The sequence below is a fragment of the Labeo rohita genome, chromosome 5, assembly GCF_022985175.1.
Source record: "Labeo rohita strain BAU-BD-2019 chromosome 5, IGBB_LRoh.1.0, whole genome shotgun sequence".
NCBI classification, from domain to species: Eukaryota; Metazoa; Chordata; class Actinopteri; order Cypriniformes; family Cyprinidae; genus Labeo; species Labeo rohita.
In genome coordinates, this window is record NC_066873.1 from 27,288,153 (window position 1) to 27,310,097 (window position 21,945).

Consider the following 21,945-nt stretch of genomic DNA (forward strand, 5'->3'; position numbering starts at 1 on the left):
CACATTTTTATTAGTATTATATGGCCTTTATTGTTATTTATTGTGAACAGTTTATATCTATTTCATTTAAAAATATAAAGCATTAAAGCTACAAAGTTTGCCGCTTGTATTCTACATAAAAATGACCAAATAAGGATTTTAATAAATAGAAACTGAATAACTCAAAAATTGTTTTGTAGAATAGCAGATTTTTTTGTTTTTGTTTTCGTTTCACTTTTATCCTATACCAATCAAAAGTTTTTTTAATGTTTTTATAGAAGTCTCTCCTGCTCACCAAGCCTGAATTTATCTGATCCAAAGTACAGCAAAAACAGTAAATATTTGTAATATTTAATATGTATATTATTGAATATATTTAATATGTATTGTATTGAATATATTTTAAAATGTAATTTATTCCTGTGATTTCAAAGCTGAATTTTTAGCATCATTACTCCAGTCTTTAGTGTCACATGATCCTTCAGAAATCATTATAATTTTCTGATTTGCTTCTCAAAAACAGCTTTTATTATTATTATTATTATGCTGAAAAAGTATTAGAATTTTTCCAGTTTCTTTGAAGAACAGAAAGTTCAGAAGAACAGCATTTATCTGAAATAAAAATATTTTGTAACATTATAAATGTTAAAAATAATAATAATAATACTGACTCCAAGCTTGTTACTAACGCTTTCATTTCAGATAAATGCTGATCTTTGATCTTTCTATTCACAAAGATTGCTGAAAAAAATACTTAACTGAGAGACATCTTGAAAAACGTTAAAAATCTTACTGTTCAGAAACTTTTGACTGGTAGTGTATATAAATACATATTGATTATTATTATTAATAATAGTAGCGCTTGTAAAAAATGGTGTGTGCTATTGGTCTCTATGCCAAATGACATCATTGAAACGCCTATGACTGACAGCGCTGTCAGCCAATCGTTAAAAAGGGAGGCGGTGAGGATTTTTCAAACCTCAGGAAATGGGAAAGGCAAAGGAACTTCCATGAAAAAAAAAACCTACCGGTAATTCGAGAGCCGTCTAGCCTCCCAGCTGACAGTCTGCCACCTGTATCTTCTTCCAGCACCTAACAGCATACAACTTTTTATTCCCTTTGAATGTCCTTTTTGTTTGAGCTCTCAGTTTCAGCTGGAAGTCTGGATGTGGTTTCTAGTGTCACTCAATCAGGTGCCGCGTGAGAGCCAGAGCCGTAAGCTCGAGCGAAGATTCGGTTAGTCTGAGCATCTCTGTCTGCGTGTATCGGACGTAATTTCACAATGTCGGGTGTGACGCTTCAGGTAAGAAACAAATGAGATATTTTAAACACCGCTTAGCTGATATGGTTAGTAACAGAATAATAGGAAACACGGAAAAGTGCTGTCTGGAAAGTCATAAAATAAAGCAGTCGGGTCGTTAAACGTTCAAACGCTCATGTTTACGTTTCACTGTGGGTGAGTCCTGTGTGGCTCAAAGTTTTCTATCAGTTAAAAAGCGAATCAATCACGACACCCACAAGCAATTTTCTTTAGTAACAACGAAACTATAATAAAATAAAAATGCCAAATATACATATATAAAAAAAACAATTAGACAAATACGGGTGTTTTATGTAATTACATCTACTTCCTTATGTTATGTTTCTTTATTTTTCGGCTTTGTTAAAACAAATTAAATATCGCTAAACATTTTCAGGTTGAACGGGTTTGACAGGACTTAAGCTTCCTCTTCTGTCCCTCACCAGAGGCTTAAATGTAACTGAAGTTATTTGTCTGAAAAAACGAGTGACTTTTAAGTCTTTTGTGATTTAAAGTAGTTGATGTTATTGCAGTGGTTAATGATAGTCTCTTTATTTTCAAAATGTGGTCTGCCTGTTTTTCCAGCTTTACTGCTGTTAGGCCCCGATGTTCGCTCAACACTGTTTGACAACTTGTTAAATACTAATTATATTAATCTGAATCATGGGAACTACATCATTTATGCATGTTATATGTTTTATTATATTCATTTTAGTTTTAGACCTTTTCTTAATGGTGTCTTAAGACTTTCAGAATGTGTGAAACACTGCCCTCTATGCTTAGAAATTTGAGATGCCTTAAGAATGGCTTGTTCAGAAAACAGTCATTAATAAATGTAGAGTTTTTCTTCCTTTCATGTAGCTTTTTTCCAACTCATGAAATGTGAAAATATGCAAGCGTTTAAAGCTTCATCTCTGAGAAATGTATATATGCGTTTATGGTATAACTGCTCCACTTGCTATTCAGATCATATCAATAACCCTTTTTTCACCCTGCTCATTGGAAGTCCACACTTTAATATCAGTGTTCATTATTGGCTTAATGTAATGAAATTATCTGTTTACTTAAAGGGATAGTTCACCCTAAAGTTAAAATTCTCTCAGTTACTCATCCTCAAGTTGTTCCAAACCTGTGTGACTTTCTTTCTTCTCCTGAACGTAACATTCAACAGAAGAAACAAATTCATACAGGTTTGGAACAACTTAAGGGTCAGTAAATCGTGTTGGGGAAAATTACTTTGCATTACAGTATGTTGCTCCCTAAAAATGTAACTTTTATGTTACTTGGTTACGTTTTATGTAATGCGTTATGTTACTTTTGCATTACTTTTTCCATCTTGGCAGGACTTTTATTGTTTGTCTTGAATGTAAGAAGTTCTATTTTTGCTAAACATAAAAGCCCTTTTACACCAAAAGTGAAATTAATAAGCCTCAGGCTGTAGGACAAGTAAATTCACATCTGTACAGTAGAACACAGGAGAAGAAGGTTCAAAAAAAGAAGCACGAATGAAAGTTTAAAAGGTTAGTGTAAAATGTTAGTTTAATTTTAGTCTAATAAGTAATTTTTGTTTATTATGGTTGAATTGTATCCTTGAAAGTCAGCAGCAAAAACATTGGTTAATAAAATTGGATTAAATACATAAAGGATATATGTGTTATTTAACATATTTAAGTATCATAGGTTTGCATCATTCATTTGCCTCAGTACTTACTCCTGATTTCTTTCAACATGAGGACAGCAGAGCTGTCAGTCAGTCAATGGGAAAGCGAAGTAACTGCCGTTACTTATTTAACTCTACTAGTTACTTGAAAAAAGTAATCTGATTACTCTCGTGTTACTTGTAATGCATTATCCTAAACACTGTCAGTAAATGATGACAGAATTTTCATTTTTGGGTGAACTTTAACCTTTTTTTGTCAGTATCTCCATTCCTTACTTAACTTGAACCGAAATCAACTAGAAAATCAAAAAGAGTGCTGTACACTAACGAAAACTTGAAGCATGTTGATTTTTGTACTTTTTCACTGTCCCTTGAACACCACAGAGCAGCTGTCTGCGGGGTCTGGCTGAAGGTGACCTCATGGACCCTCACTTCCAGCAACGTGTAGAGGATGCGATTGCCGTTCTCCGGCAGGAGATCCAGCGGGAACTGAAGATCAAAGAGGCGGCCGAGCGGCTGCGACGGGCAGTTACCAACCGCAAGAATGCTGCCGATGTGGACGGTCAGCTTAGAGCCTCCAACCGCAAGCTGGAGCAGCTACACTGGGAGCTCCAGGAGCTGAATGCACATGCTATGGCCACACAGAAAGATACTATTACAGGTGAGAGCAGGAGGGTGTGCTCGTTCTAGTCTTGTTTTACAGTTGGTTCACAATGACAAAATAATTTTTAAGCTGTAGTCCACAACTTTTTGTGTGTTCAGAATTTCCAAAATGTATATAATAAGTGAGTACATCATGATTCCATTTTCCAAACTATGTTTTTGGCTTATCCTGAATTACTATGGTACACCTGTAATATAAGAAGTTTTTAGACTGTGTGCATAATTATTAGGCATGTTGATATTCTGGTCATATTTTTTTTCCGAACACATTTTATGTGTCCAATGGTCAAGCCTTAACTTTGCAAATTCTTGTAATGCATTAGTATTGCATTCTTCTCATGGGCATTTAATAATTTGGACTTTTCAGTCTGGGTTAAATATCTTTTTTGGCTCATTTTATTTGTAAAAGAAAACATGCCTAATAATTATGCACACCTGAATATAAGGAGTTTTTCACTTCCAGCCTTCACGGACAGTTATACATCACTTACAAATGATTAAATACAAAATTAATAGTAGTTATTAAGATTGTTGTGGTTTGGAATTGGTAAAATGTGCTTGGGAAAAAAATATGACCAGATTATCAACATGCCTAATAATTATGCACACAGTGTATATTCAGACTATTTTAGACTGGTTCCGGTAGAAATCGCTGTGGAGTAGCCCAGTACCTGCATGATTCGTCATAGACATAAACAGAGAGAAGTAGCTCCTGCTACAGTGTTCTTCCGCAAGATGCATGCAGATCTGTTTATTAACCCCTAGAGTGCCAAAAGTTATGGACTGCAGCTTTAATTATAATTTTTGTTTCAACAGTTAAAAAAGGATTGAAATATTAAATATCACTTATGTACTTGTACAGAACACGAGTGTTGTTGTTTTTGTTTTAAAAAAATAACTGTTCTCTAAAATATAATTTATTCCATGAAGGCAGAATTTTTAGCAGTTTTTACTCCAGTCTTCAGTGTCTCATGATCCCTCAGAAATCATTTTAATATGCTGATTTGTTGGTCAAGAAATTTAATATTCAGTACTAGGGTTGCAATGGGGTGGAACATTTCTAGAAGTTTCTAGAAATTTTGAAAGATTTCAGGAATTTTCAGAAACCTTTTGGAATTTTTGCCTCTTTGCAACTTTATTCAGTGTTAAGAACAGTTGTGCTGCTTAATATTTTTGTGGCAACTGCAAGAGAAAAGAACAACAGATTTTAAAATAAAAATCTTTTATAACATTGTAAATATTTTTACTGTCATGTTTGATTTATTTAATGTGTTTTACTGAGCAAAAGTATTATTTATTTATTTATTTATCAATCAAAAACCAAAAAGTCTGATCCCGAACTTCTAAATGGTAGTGTAGACTGAGTTTCTTTAAACTGAGCTCTCTAGTCTGTAAATTTTAAAGTAGTTTTAATATCAGAAAAGTCTAAAAGAATCGCTTTACATTTTTATAAAGGGCAGAGTTTTTTTTGACTCCTCTGCTTTTCGTTCTATTAAAATAAAAAACTACGAAAACTGTTGTTTTCTTAGATGATGCCACCTCTCCAGATCCATGCCATTGGGAAGAGGTCACATCCCCCTTGGGCAGCCGTGTCCGTACATTAAAAAAACAGCTTACCATGGAGCTCAAAGTGAAACAAGGAGCCGAGAACATCATTCAGACTTACGCCAACAATTCTGTCAAGGTGAGGATTTCCCTCCAATCATTTTTTCCCCCTGTTCATCTTGAAGATGATTAACTCCTCCACTCCTCTATGTTTATTTAAACCAGTATGGGTTGCTGCCAAAAGGCTATGAAATGTAATAATACTAACACAAAGGAGGTGCTCTCCCCCTCCACCCCTTTTATAACCCTTTTAAAACGATGGTCCCATGACCTCTAGCTAGCCGTGAGTGTATTTGAGCCTGTGTGTTTCTATCAGACAGGGCTGCGATAATGCTGCGGCGTTTGGCTGAGAACACTGTGTGCTGGCAGTTCTGTGATTTATGCCTGTGCTGGATTCAGACAGCTTGAGTACCGAGCCTTGATCTCTCTCACTCTCTCTCACACGCACACACACACACACACTCAGACGCTCACAGACGTGCTCTAAAACATCATCCCTTTGAGTCTGAAGAGGAAGAGCTTGCTGGTACTGATTCGGTTTCTCCTGTCCTGGGCCTGGCGACAGCAGCAGCCCATGTGACTTCGCTCCAACCAATGCCAAGCATTCGGGTTTGGGCCAGCCAGGCAGGGCTCAGCAGCAGCAGCAGCAGCTAGTTAGAGGTGGCTGACTCCTTTGGAAGGAGATCTGTAAATGCCGTGAGAGAGAGAGAGAGAGAGAGAGAAAGAGGCAAAAGGAACAAATGTGAAAAGGGGAGGGGAGTAGTGAGCGAGCGAACAAGCGAGTGGGAAGCAAGGACAGTTGAACAATAAGAAGAAAGAATGGGGTGGCTTCTCGGATGCTGATCCTTGATCAGCGATGTGCGGGTCTCGGTATCTGCTTTACGGCAATAAACTGACATGAAGAGTTTTGAGGACGGAGAGATGAACACAGGAGGGAACGTCTGATGGGGGTCAAGGAAGAGCAAGGGGATGTCATACAACCATCTGAAAGTTCACAAAACATGTCAGATGACCTCCTGAGCTGCATTGAGAGGGGAAGAGCACTATGGACGGTATGGTTTCCCTTTTTCTTTACTTCCTGAATAGGTCTTTTCTGCAGGTTTCAGAAAAGGTCACGTTTCTTCTTGCAGCATTGTTTACATTGAGGCTCAATGGGATGTTGAAACGTTGAGTATGTCTCTTTCATTTGCAAAATGTAGCAGATTCAGGATATACAGCTCTCTATGAATCTAACGTCACGGCTCGTAAAGCTCTGGGGAGAAAATTGCACAGTCAGTGTTTGATGTTTGAGTATGTTTTGGGTGTGGTGTACACCTGACTGCTTTTCATGATGAGGAAGAGAGGAGTTTAATGAAGACCGCTGCACTTTTGACCTGTTGGTCTTTGTGGGAATTTCTCATTTTGCCTTGGCTCAGCTTAAAGCTGCAGTGTGTGGTTTCTGTGCTAACAATGTCATAAAATTAAACTGCAAAAATAAATCTTAGATTTCCCAAACACTCCCCTTTTGTTTCTTTGTCAGGCTGGTTGGGATGTTCCAACTAAAAGAATAATGTTTAATAGCACTACAGTGTTTACAGTGCTTTTTTGAGGCATATGAATGTCTCTTATACTGTGGTTGTCTCTATATATTACAGGGTTTCTATATATTACAGGGTTTCCATGGTCATGGAAATTGCATTTCTTTGAAATATGACAGAATTTTAAGGGCTGGAAATGTTGTTGGAATTTGTTTAGTGAATCTACATTTAACATTAGATATATTCTGCTTTAAAGTATATAATTTACTAGAAAGTTACAGGTATTTATTGGCTATACTGTGTTGTTGCAAATATTAGTATCAGTTAAAGGATTACTCCACTTCCAGAATAAAAAAATCCTGATAATTTATTCACCCCTATGTCATCCAAGATGTTCATTCCTTTCTTTCTTCAGTCTCAAAGAAATTGATTTTTGAGGAAAACATTTCAGGATTTTTCTCCATATAATCGAGGTGCTATGGTGCACCTAGTTTGAACTTCCAAAATGCAGTTTAAATGCAGCTTCAAATGATCCCAAATACGGTTTTAAACAATCCCAGCCGAGGAAGAAGCGTCTTATCTAGCGAAACGATCGGTTATTTTCATTTAGAAAAAAAAAAAATTTAAATACTTTTCAAATGCTCGTCTTGTCTTGCTCTGCCTGAACTCTGTGTATTCTGGCTCAAGACAGTTAGGGTATGAAGAAAAACTCCCATCGTATTTTCTCCTTCAACTTCAAAAATAGTTTCAAAATCATCCTACATGGCTGCAGAAGTACCGACCCAGTGTTTGCAAAGTGAACGTGTAAAGAAGATCAAACATCCTTAACACAAAAGGTAAAACAGAGATATAGGACGATTTTAAAGTTGAGGGAGAAAATATGGTCTGAGTTTTTCGACAAACCCTATCTGTCTTGAGCCAGAATACACAGAGTTCAGGTCAAGATGAGCGTTTGACATTAAAAAGTATATAAATTGTATTATTTTTATGAAAATAACCGATCATTTCACTAGATAAGACCTTACGGCTGAAGAAAGAAAGACATGAACATCTTGGATTACAAGGGGTTGAGTACATTATCTGTAAATTGTTGTTCTGGAAGTGGACTTCTCCTTTAATAGTTTAAGTTATAAATTCTGAGAATTAGTACTTGACAGAAATGGGGAATTGCCCAGAAGTCTATAAAAATATTTTATTAAAATTATGATAGTAACCATAAATACCTAGAAGAGTCATGGGAGGAAAAACTTGAAATTTTGCTAGTCAAAAATATATGGGAACATCATAAAATATCCTAAAACATAAAATCTGATCACTTTTTAAATCTTTAATTTTTTTTTCCCCCCGACTTTTCTTTCTAGTCCCTGACAGTTTGTTCTTTTCTCTGACAGTGTTCTCACTGTTTGTTCTAATGCAAATGCATGATGTTTAATCTCAGTATCTCTCTATCGCTTCTGTTGTCACTCTCCAGGATCGGAAGATGTTGTCCACAGCCCAGCAGATGCTGCAGGATAGCAAGACGAAAATCGAGCTGCTCCGCATGCAGATTGTCAAAGTCACCCAGGCCAAAGAGGGAGAGCGAGAGACCACACAGCCAGAGGGTAAACAAACAATTACTGTAGTTTTTTCTAGTAAAGAAAATGTATCGAAATCCTGACAATTACAGATTTTTTTTTTTTTTTAATACAGATTAATTTTTTTTTTACAAATGTTTATTTCCACCTAAAGAAAGTGATGATACAGCACTAAAATGTAAGGTTTTCAGGATGAACAAAATCACAGTCTGTAGCAGAGTTTTCAAAAGTTGAAAGTTCCTTGGAAAACAATCAGGTGTTATTCTTAAAATGGCATTGACCTATAAACTTTCATACCAACTTCTTAAAATAATAATCAAAAAGGGAACAGGTTACATAGTGTGTGCTGAGCCCAGTCTTTGCCGTATTCAGCTAGACATTAAAACTTTGACATCAGCATTGCAGCATCATCACCCATCTTATTAATGAAGTTGCTTTGAAAAAATTAGATCTATTTTTCTTTGGATGTTTTTATATATATTTTTGAACAAGCTTAAATGTCAGCTTTGCTTTGGGGTAACCTTTCAGTATTGAATTTGGGTGTGGTTTGTTTTAGTTCCTTTTTATTTTGTTTGAACGCTTTGTCATGCAATAGCATTCACCAGATGCATTAAAGCAAGCTGCATGACATGACACAGTTCGACGGTTCCCATTTTAATTGATTCTGTCTACAATGTAAGCATAGCAATATTGGATTCTTGCAGTGTAGCTCTGTTGTGACACTCGATTCCAGTGTTGATTTAGTGCTGCATGAAATCGATCCAATTAGAATGCATTAAAAATGTTTTTTTTTTTCATGGACGTTTGTTTGTCAAGTGCTTAAATACTATATTTATTAAACAATAAACATTTGTTTTGTGCAGTGTAGTCAGTTACTCTTGAAAGTACTATACAAATGTTCTTTTTACTCTATTAATCATAAAACAGAATGCTGCCTGATTATTTCCCATTTAATTATTTGTTTTTTTTGTTTTTTTGTTTTTTTTTAAGTCTGGAAGCCGCTGGTTTATACATATGTAATCACCAGGTGAAAGACAGATGAGGTGGTGTTTTTTGTTTTTGCTAAATGCGGGTTTTTGCACAGGTCGCCCCTCTGAAACAATTAGTCCACTTGAGCTGCGGGTGGAGGAGCTCAGGCACCATCTGAGGATTGAGGCAGCTGTGGCAGAAGGTGCCAAAAATGTGGTCAAGCAGCTTGGTGTACGCAAAGTGCAGGACCGACGTGCTTTAGCGGAGGTAAGTGCATGTATTTGTGTTTAATGTAAAGGCTTTTCAGAAACCAACAATCATGCATGACGCATTCTGAATGGATTGACTGTCTGGAAACTATAGACTGCTGTACTGACATTTTCTCAACTTTGTGTGGTTCTGAACCTGTATGACTTTCTTCTGTTGAACGTAAATCGATATTTTGAAGATATTTTGGGAACCAAACGTCATTAGAGTCCAATGGCTTTCAATGTAAAGCCAATACATTAAATAAATGATGTATTTGATAATGTCTTTACATGTAAATAAGTAACAATATGACAAACCTTGAAGTGTTTTTTGCAAATATTTTGAGAATTATAAGCATGTACATGCAAGCGTTGCTCAGGCATGCTTGTTTGACCTTGAAGCAGTACACCCAGCACATGCTTTGTCACTAAGACAGACGAGACAGAGTCCACTACGAGTGATGAAGTGAGAAAACTGTGCTCTAATGCTGCTCATAGATAACCTAGTGCTGAAATGACGTCTCTAATTCTTTTTTCGATTTACACTTGGCATTTAAAAGACCAGAAGCAGCAGGAGCTTCAGGGTGTCTTCTAGATCATTATGACTGTTTTAAACACCTCAAGCATTTAACTTGTATTAAAATGGGCTAAGATCTTTCCCTGACCAGTCATGACATCAGCATGCCAATTGGAGAGTTTAATTCAAACTTCATTTGGATTTTTACATTTCAGATTAAGAAACATAATGCTATACTATATATTACTGTGGCTGTGATTTACAGTATTGTCATTTCAGGGCTCTATGTTTACTTTTCTTTTTAGCACTTTTGCTCCTAACTTTAAAAATTTAGCAACACAGTCAAAATTTCAGGCGTATTTTTTTACAGGGGAATTTTGAGATTTACAGGGGAAATTTGTTTTTACCTTTGTAATGGCATTTTTCTAACTTTATTAAAAGTATGTCATCTTTTGTCAGTTTCTTTTTTAAAAATTGTATTTTATAGGCTTTTTAAAATTTCTGATTAAAGGGGTCATCGGATCCCCATTTTCCACAAGTTGATATGATTCTTTAGGGTCTTAATGAAAAGTCTGTAACATGCCTTGGTTAAAATTTCTCAATGGTAGTGTAAATAGCACCTTTTTTTGCCTTGACAAGGTATCAGCTCTGCAAAAATCATCCTGTTCTGGTCGAGGTTGCTTTAAATGTTAATGAGCTCTGCTCGCCCCGCCCCTCTCTTCTCTCTGTGTAGTGATGAGCCTGTTTACTTTAGCCATATTTAGCCGCGTTTAGCCGCTAAACTTGCTAACTTGCACATTATTAGGAAAGGCGGTCGCAAAGATTCATAAAAAACCCTTATACTCACTTCTGCTGTAAGTGAAGCTGGATCACAAATGATTTGCGCGAACATAGACGGATATATGTAGATCGGGAGGTGCATTCCCTTCACAAACAATGGAGGTCAGACTGTTACAGCTGATTTAGAGTGGGTCTGAGGTAAGATGCTCATGTCAATCAACTATCGTGGGAGCGGCCTCTGTGGGTGTGACGCCACACCGACAAGCATCTGAGAATGGCTCGATTTGAAAAAGGGGATATTATTTTTACAGATTAATTAAAAACCACTGCATGGATTTTTATCATTATAGGGTAGATTTGTACATACACTGCCAACACACATTAATGTGTAACAACACAAAAGTGGCTTGTAGGTGTATTTTCATTGTTTAATGAGGCTCAGATTGGGCATCAGTGCAGTCAAATTCATAAATTAATGTTGAGGTTAATGTTTTAAATATAAAATTTTGAATATAGAAATATTAAATGATTTGAACTAAAAAGTTACTTCAAAAATGAAACTAAAACTGCCAGTAAGTGGCGGCAAAGTCACTGATTTAATCACTGAATCATTCATTCATTTGATTTGTTTGAACAGCTGATTTATTCAGGAATATAGCAAGTCTTTATGAATGGGAAATTGAATCATTGACTCACTAGATTCGTTTAAAAATGCACATTCATTCATAAAGGAAACACTGCTGTGTTTGAATGGAGATGCGCAGCGACTTGTTTCAAACTATTTTTGATGACAAAATAGAGCAAAATCAGGCAATAGTGTTATAGTCAGACAATGTAAGTCACTTAATATTAGCTTGTTTATTTAACTGTTGTATTAAATCAGTATTTCACAAACTCCCTTAAAAATCATTAAAAGCTGTCACTCATCTTAGTTCATTGCGATCTCTTGAAGTTCCATTATAATCAACAAAGCTCTCTACACTGCACAATGGATCTGTTATTTACACTCTCTCTACACTTTATGAAAGTATTCATGAGATATGTCTGTGATACATTACTCAACGTTGCAAAAAACACATAGAAACCTTTGAAGCTCCCCTCATCGCAGACACAAATATGCTGATCAGGACAGTTGCACTGGTTCTCCTAAATATTTTTTCATAGTCGCACACAGTAGTGAAATGGTCGCACTGTAGAGCCCTGCATTCAGAATTGTAGCTGAGCCTCTTTTGTATTTAAGCATGTTTTTCTTTGTCCAGGCTCAGGCCCGTTTGCAGGAATCTTCTCAGAAACTGGACCTGTTACGTTTGTCTCTGGAGCAGCGGCTGGGAGAACTTCCACACGACCATCCCAAACGAGCTGCCATTAAAGAGGAGCTGACAGTCGGGTCCTCGCCTGTCGTCGGGTTGCAGAGAGATCGTCTGCGCTCTTCATCTTCAGCATCCTCTTCGCTCTTCAAACCAGCCAGCCTGACAGGTACTTGACACAGCTGAAAGTTAGCAGGAAGGTTATGCTGTTAAGATGTCAAGGTGTCAATTTCACTCCTTGTCCACCTCAGTTAAATATAGCTCTGATGCCACAATATGTATAGTAGTAAGATTTTTTTATTTTTTTTATTTTTTTATTTTTTTTACTTCCTGGAAAGACTAAAGACCCTGTAGAAGACCTTCAAGTGTGATACAGCAGCTATTTTGATGATGAAAACACATCACTGCTGTATAGTTTCATAAAGGATGTTTAATTCAGACACTGTCTGTGGAGGGTGAAAAGTATCGTCAAGGATGCCTTCAACCCCTCACCTTTCCGGAAAGCAGCACAACTGTTTTAAACATTGATAATAAGATTGATTAAGAAGAAATGTTTCTTGAGCAATAAATCAGCATATTAAAATGATTTCTGAAGGATCATGTGAGTCTGAAGAGTAGAATTATGACTGCTGAAAATTCAGCTTTGCCATCACAGGAATAAATTACATTTCAAAGTTACTTAAAATTAATATTTCAAAATGTTACAGTTCACTGCATTTTAATCAAATAAATGGAGCCTTGGGGAGCATTAGAGCCTTCTTTTAAAAACATACAAAATAACAGGAGTGTAAATGTGTTGTCTTGTGTTTTTAAACTTTACTCGGTCTAATATGAAACTTGTAATGTTTTTATTCACATTTTATATTTATATTTGCTCTTGTGATTATCATTGTGCATAGTGCGAGTATCCACCTTATTTTTCAACGTGGATGTTAGCCGTTTTCTGTGAAAGTGCAAGACTTCTGGTTCATTACCGCTGTAGGGAAGTAGGGAGAATAATAACAAAGTGCAGTGAATTGTAAAAAAAAACTACAAACCACTGTGTTCATAATTAAGATAATGCATTAAAATAATATGGCAAGGCACACCAGTTTGCAATATCGAGCTGTTTTGTACAGCTAAAAATAGCTGGAAGCAGATGAGGCCAAAAGCCTTGCACATAAAACTTACAAATGGGCGCGCCCGTTCTTACGGGAAAAAATAAGGTGGATAGAGGAAAAATCCAATCAGCTTTATATGTGTAATGTGTAAACTGGTCTTGTTAATCTTTTGTACATATGGCTGCTGTATTGTATATAGCTTGAGTGTACGTCTGTGTGTTTTCAGGGCGACTGGATGTCAGGCTGATGGGTTGTCAGGACCTGCTGGAGTCAGTTCCAGGCCGCTGTCGGGTAAGCAACATGTCCTCCGCCCCTGGAAGTCCCTCTGAGTCCAAATCACTCAGGATGAGAACCGGCCTCTCCACCCGCAGCACCAATGGCAAGACCACCAAGACTGATGAGCTCTCATGTGAGTCTTTTAGGGGAAGCAAAGTTAAAAAAAAAAAAAAAAAGATGGATTTCACAGAAGTCTCAATGTGGACAGTGACAGAAAAAAGCCTTTATCTGTATTTTCCTTCCTTGTCCAAATAGATGAATCTAAATACATAAAATAAACAGACTGGATGGACTTTAATAGAAGTTTTTTTTTTACTTGGTCGTTAGAAATCAAACAGCTTTTTATTTAAAATTTTAATTATAGAAATATTCATGTATGTGAATTTTTTTTTTTTTCCCCCCAGTAGGATGCTTCTCTAATTTTTCTTTCTTTTAATGTGTTTTCTTTCAGCGGAGATCAGCGCTGTTTTGAAGGTGGATAACAAGATAGTTGGTCGCACACATTGGCGGCCGCTGAGTAAGGAGGCCTGGAATCAGAGCTTTACCATCGAACTCGAACGGGTCAGTGCCAACAAGTTTTACTGCATAGACGATTCTAGTAAATAAATAAGAGATCTGAATTCAGATCAGGAGCTCACCTTTAATGCATGTCACAATCTAGGACTCCTTGTCTGAGTGCTTTTACAGCATGCCATTTATAACTGTCAGTCATCCCGGGCCACATCTGTTTTACGGAAAGTGCCTGTTATGGCCACTGGCTGAACGCTTTTCCTCACCTTCATTAACACAGCTTTACTCATAGTGTAATCAGCCGCCTCTAGAGTAATCCAAACTAATCCCTCAACATTACTTTAATCTTTTACTCACCCCTTGGATACAGACACTCAGCCTGAATACTGGCCAAGCCAGCCCGCAGCTCTCTCCAAGCTGATTCAGCTGTACCGGTGGAGAATTAGATCTTATTTCATTATTTCTAGATTACTGAAGCAGTTTTTCTCTCAAAAGCTGTGCTTAACATTTGTTTGATGAATGCATTTTGCTATATCTATAATTATGTATCTCTAGAAATGTAGCAACATTTATCCTAGTGAAAAATAAATATACTAAAATGTATTTTAAAATACATTTTTTAAATTCTAAGTATACTACAAATACGTTTATATTTATTATGTACTTAATAAAAAGTATATCTGCAATTGTACTTTTAGTATACTAAACTGGTAAATTGTAACAACTAATTTGGTACTTCATGCACTTTAATTGTGCGGAAGTAGTGCTGAAGTCCAACTAAAGATATACTGTATATTTGATTGTGCTAAAGTGGAGCTATACTTTAAATATTTTACATTTAAAGACTGATAACATTTTAAGATCATACAGTCCTCATCAACAGTGACAATAAAACATATTTTAGGCTTAATATTAAGAAATGTGCATTGTGCACAAGTAGTACACCAAATAAAGTTGAATTACAATTTTTATATCAGCAAGTTTAACACAATATGTCAGTAAATATGTTAATAGACTTAAACTATACTTAGTATAAAATAAATGCATTTTAAATCTATTACTTTTTAACTAGGGTACCATTTTGTTTAAAAGTTTGGGGTCTGTAATTTTTGTATTTGTTATTTATTTATTTTTTAGCAACCTGTTTTGAAATTATAATTATTACAGATTTACAGAAATCTGATTTCTTTCATGAATAACTGCTGTGCTTTTGAACTTTCTTTTTATCAAGAAGGCTGAAAAGATTAAGCAGCACAACTGTTTTCAACACTGATAGTAAATGTTTCTTGAGCACTTAATCAGCATATTAAAATGATTTCTGAAGGATCATGTGACGCTGAAGTAGTGATGCTGAAAATTCTGCTTTGCCATCACAGTAATAAATGATTATTTTAAATTATTAAGCGAAAACAAATATTTTAAATTGTAATATTTCCTTTGACCCCTGTAGTCTCGGGAGCTGGAGATTGCAGTGTACTGGCGAGACTGGAGGTCCCTGTGTGCTGTGAAGTTCTTGCGTTTAGAAGATTTTCTAGACAACCAGCGGCACGGCATGTGTCTTTATCTAGAGCCACAGGGCACGCTGTTCACAGAGGTGAGAGAACGCCTCTCTTTCAACACCTTCATCCTAGTGCCAAATCTTGTTACAACACAGATCCGAGTGTGGTTACAGTTTACGGCTGCCATGCATTTAATTTACTTTCTGCAGAGGTTGATGCATTAATACATGGACACATAATGCATAGAGTGAGCTACTGTATTTATAGTGCGGTTTGTTTTCAGGTGAGATTCAACAATCCTGTCATTGAACGACATCCTAAACTACAACGACAGAAACGGATTTTCCCAAAAGAAAAAGGTGTGCTTGACCTTGAATTTTCTCTATTGTTGTTTTGATATAGGGTCTATAGATTATGAAAGAAATTATGGCAATCACTTTAGCTTTCAGAGCTAAAATGTGACATGGAGCTATTCAAGGAGACCTATTATACCCATTTTACAAGATGTAGTATGTCTCAGGTGTCCCCAGAATGTGTCTGTGAAGTTTCAGCTCAAAATACCCCACAGATCATTTATTATATCATTTTGAAAATGCTTATTTTAAATGGAGGCAGAAACACGCTGTTTTCATGCATGTCTCTTTAAATGCAAATGAGCTGCTGCTACCCAGCCTCTTGTCCAGAACAGGGCTGTGCCTGTACAGCTTGTAACTCAGATACTCTGCTAAACAAACATCTGTTTGGCTTTGAGCAAAATCTGAACGCTTACCAAAAAAATTTACTGAGTTTTTTTTTTTTTTTCATGTTTTCTGGGTTGGTAGATACACCCGATTATAGCACTTAAACACAGAAAAAATCAGAGTTTCATTGTATGTCACCTATAACATGAGATGTAAATGCTGTGCTTTGGAGTTCAGCATATACAAAAGATCTTTCTGACTCACGGGTCATATGATTTGTATATTAAATAGCAGATTTCATGTTTTTCACAGGGAAAAATTTCCTGCGGGCAGCACAGATGAATATGAACTTTGCCACTTGGGGGCGTTTAATGATGAGCGTGCTGCCCCCCTGTAACAGCACCGTCACCGCCTTGAGCCCTCCTCTGCCTGGTTCTGAGCCCATGTCCCCTCCATCTGTGTCCACGCCCCCTTCTTCTGGGTGAGACACATGCAGGTGTCCCTAGGGTTTGGTTAAGGAAAATGTATCCATTCATCTGTATAAATAGCAATTCTCTTTCTATGCTGTGGCTGTTTATCACAGAGACTCAGCAGTTGTTAAACTGAATTTTAGTGAGGAGCGTCCTGCCAAGCCTCCGCGCGTCCACTTGGCACAGAACCCCATGACTGACTCATCACTTTCTGGGGTACGTCTTGTGGACAAACACTTGCTTTTAATTTGTAGTTCTGTGTTGCTTTGGTCAAGCTAGAGTTGTAATTATGTGTTTTGGGATGTGTTTCCCAGACTCCTGCCAGAATGAATTCTGTTGAGGATAATCAAGTTCTCAAAGGCAGGCCTGCGCCCCAGCCTACATCTCAGTAAGTCAATGTTATTTATTAGTGCTATTATATTATTGATCAAATCTGTCCTACATCTTCTGATAGTGAAATGAATCTGCCCTTCTCTTTCCTGTAATTGCTCTTTTTCTCAGTCTCACTGTGTGTTGTGTGTGTATATATATATCCTGTTTCACAGGAGGAAAGAGGGGATGCAGATGGAGGATTTCAACTGCATTTCTGTTTTAGGAAGAGGGCACTTTGGAAAGGTAAAACTGCAGCTGCCCTTGTGTACTGTAATTGGATGACTCTGGATGGTGCCGTTGACTCAATGTCATTGTCGACTCTCATTAAAGGTCCTGCTGGCTGAATTCAAGAGGACTGGGAAACTATATGCCATCAAAGCCCTCAAGAAAGGGGATGTTGTCACCCGAGATGAAGTGGACAGGTGATGTTCTGTATCTCTGTGTCAGAAATAACTTCCTGTGCACCATGGATGGGTTACCGAAAAATTATATCTTATTTTGATTGGTAGTATTTTGTATTGGGTAATATTTTGTAACATAAATAATATTTTTATATTTATAGACTATTTATATAGGGTCTGTATGAAAAAAATAAAAGAACAAAAATATATAGCCACATTTTATATTGTGCTTGTAAATGTTATTATGTTAGGTCCTTGGAATTGACAAGAGTAAACACTTTCAGCTCTGTCTGGCTTGTATTATATTGTAAATTCATTTTTCTTTTATAGTTTAATGTGTGAGAAGAGAATATTTGAGACCATCAATGTGTCCCGTCATCCTTTCCTGGTGAACCTGTACGGGTGCTTCCAGACACCTGACCATGTGTGCTTTGTGATGGAATATTCACCTGGAGGAGACCTGATGACCCACATCCATAACAGCATCTTCTCTGATCGCCAAACTAGGTACACACACACACACACACACACACACACACCAGTGGTGTTTTGAAATGTCCTCCAAATTTTTTTTATTTTTTTTTTTTTATTTATTTTTTTTTTTTTAATCAAATGTAAATTCATGTCCCAGTAATATTTTCTTGTTTAATAAACACTTACACTATCAGAAAAAGGGGGGTGGGGAAATCTATTTTTACATTAACAATGTAATCAATATTCTATTCGTTAAAGCCATGTTAATGTTTAAGCATTTTACATTTATTCCAAAGTAATAACTCAAGGCAGTAACAATTTAAACATTTTATTGTGAACTTATGTTCAGCTATTCTTTTTAATAGGTAACTTTAAGCTATTTTTGAATATTTCAGATCATTAGTCATCAAAGCTCGGTAAATATTGGTCACAGATTTACTCTGAGGCCCTGTTTACACTATGCGTTTTCGTTTTAAAACAGCGAAAATGAAATGAAAACTATCCTCATCTACACTGCCGTTTTCGCTGCGCTTCAGAAACGATCTCCATCTACACTACACAACTTAAAAACGCATGTCACATGACCATTCATGCAGGTACAATCGTAGATATGTATAGGTAGATTCTCTATTATTTAGTCAAATGGGGAATCACGAACACAAGAGGCGGGATTTACTGCATTAACCAATCACAGCCGAATATAACCAGTCATATCCAATCATATGACTTTTCCCTCATTCATTCTTACTTACACCCCACCAAACTCACCGCAAACTTTTGGGGAGTCTGTTAAAACCAGTGAGAGGGATGCGGACTCTGGTGCTGCTATTGGACAATGTTTCTTTAGAAAAACAAGCAATTTATACACTTTTTAATGTTATATTTAGTAATATTGGCATTGTTTTATTTTTGCACTATGAATTTTTTTCTCATCCAGTTTTTTTGAGGAGGCACTGTCTCCCTTGCCTCCTCGGAGGAAACGCTCCTGACACAAACACACACCCTGTGTGTTTAATTACAGAGTATTTACATAAGCGCTACACTTGTTCACATGTTCTCCGACGCACACGCTGAATATTTTTAGCATTGTATATTTTAAGCATTGACACTTTCCTCTGGCTGTGACTGTAAACCAAGGGTTTTTCTGGCAGGTTTTATTCTGCATGTGTATTACTAGGCCTGGAGTTTCTGCACCAAAACCGGATTGTATACAGGTAACTACACTATTACTGAATTCCCTATTACATGTGTGAATGACATAATGCATGTAATCTTATGTACGATTTCTCTCTTTCCTCCTTGTAGGGACCTAAAACTGGACAATTTGTTAATGGATTCAGATGGCTTTGTGAGAATTGCAGATTTTGGACTTTGCAAAGAAGGTATGTTCTCAGAATACCATTTCTCCCATGGACATTTTGTTTGTTCATCTCAAATGCAAATATTTGATCAGAGATTCAACAAATTCTTGCCAATCAGGTATGGGACATGGCGATCGCACATCAACCTTTTGTGGCACCCCAGAGTTTCTGGCCCCGGAGGTTTTGACAGACAGCACCTATACCCGTGCAGTGGACTGGTGGGGTTTGGGTGTACTCATCTATGAGATGCTAGTGGGAGAGGTCAGTCCTAGTCAATACAGCTTTACTAAATTGTTGAGAACATGTAATAATATCTCGCAATGTTATGGTTTTTACTATATTTAAGTCTTGGTGAGTCTCAATTATCAAGCTGTTTTGATTTTCTGAGCAGTATGACATAATACTGCTCAAGCCCCACCCACAACCGCTGTCAGACTGTCCTGAATTAGCATATTTCCACCCTCAGCCAGTTGTATGCTGTCCATCATTTTCTCCACACTTGAGCAGCTGTAGCGACAACATCTTATAAGCAATACGTTTTGTAGTTGGTTGTAGAAGTGAACATAAGTCTTTGTTTTCCCCCTACATCAAAGCCACTGAGGATGCAGTGGACTGGTTTTGTTTTTAATGTTAATGCCACTGAATACACAAAAAATACAAGAGGGGGCGGGGTGAACAGTAGCTCATCATCGTTTAAAGAGACATGCACCAAAACGGGTCACTGTGAACAGACCTGTTTTTGACAAGGCAAAAAGGGTGTAATCCCTTTTTGCACAACCATTGTTAAATTAATTTTACACAACCATTGAGGAATTTTAACCAAAGTTTGTTGCAGACAATTCCTAAAGAATCATATAAACTTGTGGAAAATGAACATCCAGTGTTCCCTGTAAGAATTCTTATCCATTGAACAGTAGTGTTTCACTGTATTCTCTTGTTTCTGCCAGTCTCCATTCCCTGGTGATGATGAAGAGGAGGTGTTTGATAGCATAGTGAACGATGAAGTGCGCTACCCCAGGTTTTTGTCTCCTGAGTCAGTCTCTATAATACAAAAGGTAACCACTTATCCCTCTTAAAGAAAAACTAATTGAAAATGAACTGAAACTCATTCTCTGACTCCATCTCTTGAATGACAGTTGTTGCAGAAGAACCCTGAAAAACGACTGGGCGCAGGAGAGCAAGATGCCAATGAAGTAAAGAGACACAGGTTCTTCCAGGTGACGCTCACTAACTTAATTTTTGACTACCTTAGTGAAGTTTTTTTTTTTTTTAAATGAAGCCTTTTTCTAAAAGCCCCATTCCTCTCCGCAGGGCATAGACTGGGAAGCCCTGTTGGCCAAAAGAGTCAAACCTCCCTTCGTGCCATCCATTAAAGCCCCAGGAGACGTCAGTAATTTTGACGAGGAGTTCACGCGGCTGAAGCCTGTCCTGACCCCTCCTCAGACCCCGTTCTTCCTCACCGCTGAGCAGCAGGAGTTCTTTGCAGACTTTGACTTTTCGGCCCTGCACTGACTTCCGCTCGACTACCCTTTGGAAGGGGTTGTGACACATCAAATCTCTGCTTTCTTTTCTCTCTGTCTTCTTTATCCAATTATTCTCTCTCAAGTTATGCAGTCAAATCAAGTGAAGCTGGCCTCGTGTCACCCTTTAAAAGCTGCTGCACGCTTTTCGTGAAACTGGCTGCAATTGTGTGCTTAAGCTCCAAAGACGGTCCAGATTGGACTTTAAAATCAGGAGGAATCAGCCCTGACCAGAACTGTGCAGCCATCACTGTGAGTAAGCTCAGATCTGCTCAGCTTTTAACTGCCCATTATTCATACATTTATGTTTCTGGGTTGGGTTATACTCTTTATTGTGTCAGTCTGACTAGCTGTTAAAAAAAAAAAGAGAAGTCTTCCTGTTACAATGCCATAATAGTCTTGCACTGTTGCTGAACAGATAATGATTGTCAGATTGAGACGGAAGCACTGAACGCTGTGCCGTTTTTAAGGATTTCTGATATAGTGCAGATCTAGAATCGAGCGATATATGCAGCTGGAGTATCTTAAGCTCCTTAAGTTTCTGACTAACTATCGGAGTGTGTTCTCAGTGTTAGATCATGCAGATTCCTCCATGCTTAGTGTATGTGATGTATGTTCATGTTAAACCCTCACATTTTGATCTCTGGTTGTCCCTAATCTGGATTTGATTTAGGATTGGTGCCCCAGATAAACGTTGCTTGTTGATTTTTGGATCAGTTCTCAACTTTCTGAGCTCTTTACTGTACTCGCAGACGTCTTGTGACCTTTGGCTGCAAATGGAGACTTGCTCTATCCTGCCTTTATAGCCTCTTTATAGCACTCCTCTGGACAAATCTAAGACTACACATATTCTACTCGATGCCTTAGCATGATACGGTTAGCACATTCGCTCACTACACAGATATTTAAACTGTTTTTGCTCTCTCTGTCATGTAACATGCTCATTACGTTGTTCGTTATTTAAGGTGTGTGTCTATTTTACTTTTGACTACATCAGGCTAACATTGTATCATTGTAAATGTGGTTTACTACTGATAGGTTACACTGTGAACAAAATGACACTAAAATATTTAAATGAGACTTGCCATTTGTATGAGCCACATGAAGGATAATTAAATAACTAAGTAAATGTAACTGAACAGGATGAATGTATTTTCAGAAAT

General features: G+C 37.1%; 1 protein-coding gene across 2 annotated transcripts; it reads left to right on the forward strand.

The window, feature by feature from the left end:
- The first annotated feature begins 974 nt into the window (after positions 1–974).
- pkn3 (protein kinase N3) lies at positions 975–21,942 on the forward strand. Of its 2 annotated transcripts, XM_051110363.1 has the most exons (22): positions 975–1,282; positions 3,324–3,600; positions 5,132–5,286; positions 8,196–8,325; positions 9,383–9,534; positions 12,072–12,288; positions 13,446–13,628; positions 13,947–14,056; positions 15,456–15,599; positions 15,788–15,863; positions 16,497–16,665; positions 16,768–16,870; positions 16,969–17,042; positions 17,200–17,269; positions 17,357–17,448; positions 17,758–17,934; positions 19,053–19,115; positions 19,207–19,283; positions 19,381–19,523; positions 20,210–20,317; positions 20,399–20,479; positions 20,574–21,942. In XM_051110363.1, exons 1-22 carry the CDS (start codon positions 1,262–1,264, stop codon positions 20,772–20,774), a joined length of 2,823 nt encoding a protein of 940 aa, XP_050966320.1. In that variant the 5' UTR covers positions 975–1,261; the 3' UTR covers positions 20,775–21,942. The 2 variants fall into 2 exon arrangements, with proteins under 2 accessions (XP_050966320.1, XP_050966321.1); XM_051110364.1 differs by lacking the exons at positions 975–1,282; positions 3,324–3,600; positions 5,132–5,286 and adding an exon at positions 5,669–6,259.
- Positions 21,943–21,945: the final 3 nt, after the last annotated feature.

What these genes read in the sequence shown, in the direction of transcription:
- pkn3 (XM_051110363.1), top strand. Translation starts at nt 1,262, where the DNA reads ATGTCGGGTGTGACGCTTCAG. An exon ending in TGTCGGGTGTGACGCTTCAG is followed by an intron (nt 1,283 to 3,323) that starts GTAAGAAACAAA and finishes TGAACACCACAG; the next exon opens with AGCAGCTGTCTGCGGGGTCT. An exon ending in AGAGACACAGGTTCTTCCAG is followed by an intron (nt 20,480 to 20,573) that starts GTGACGCTCACT and finishes TCCTCTCCGCAG; the next exon opens with GGCATAGACTGGGAAGCCCT.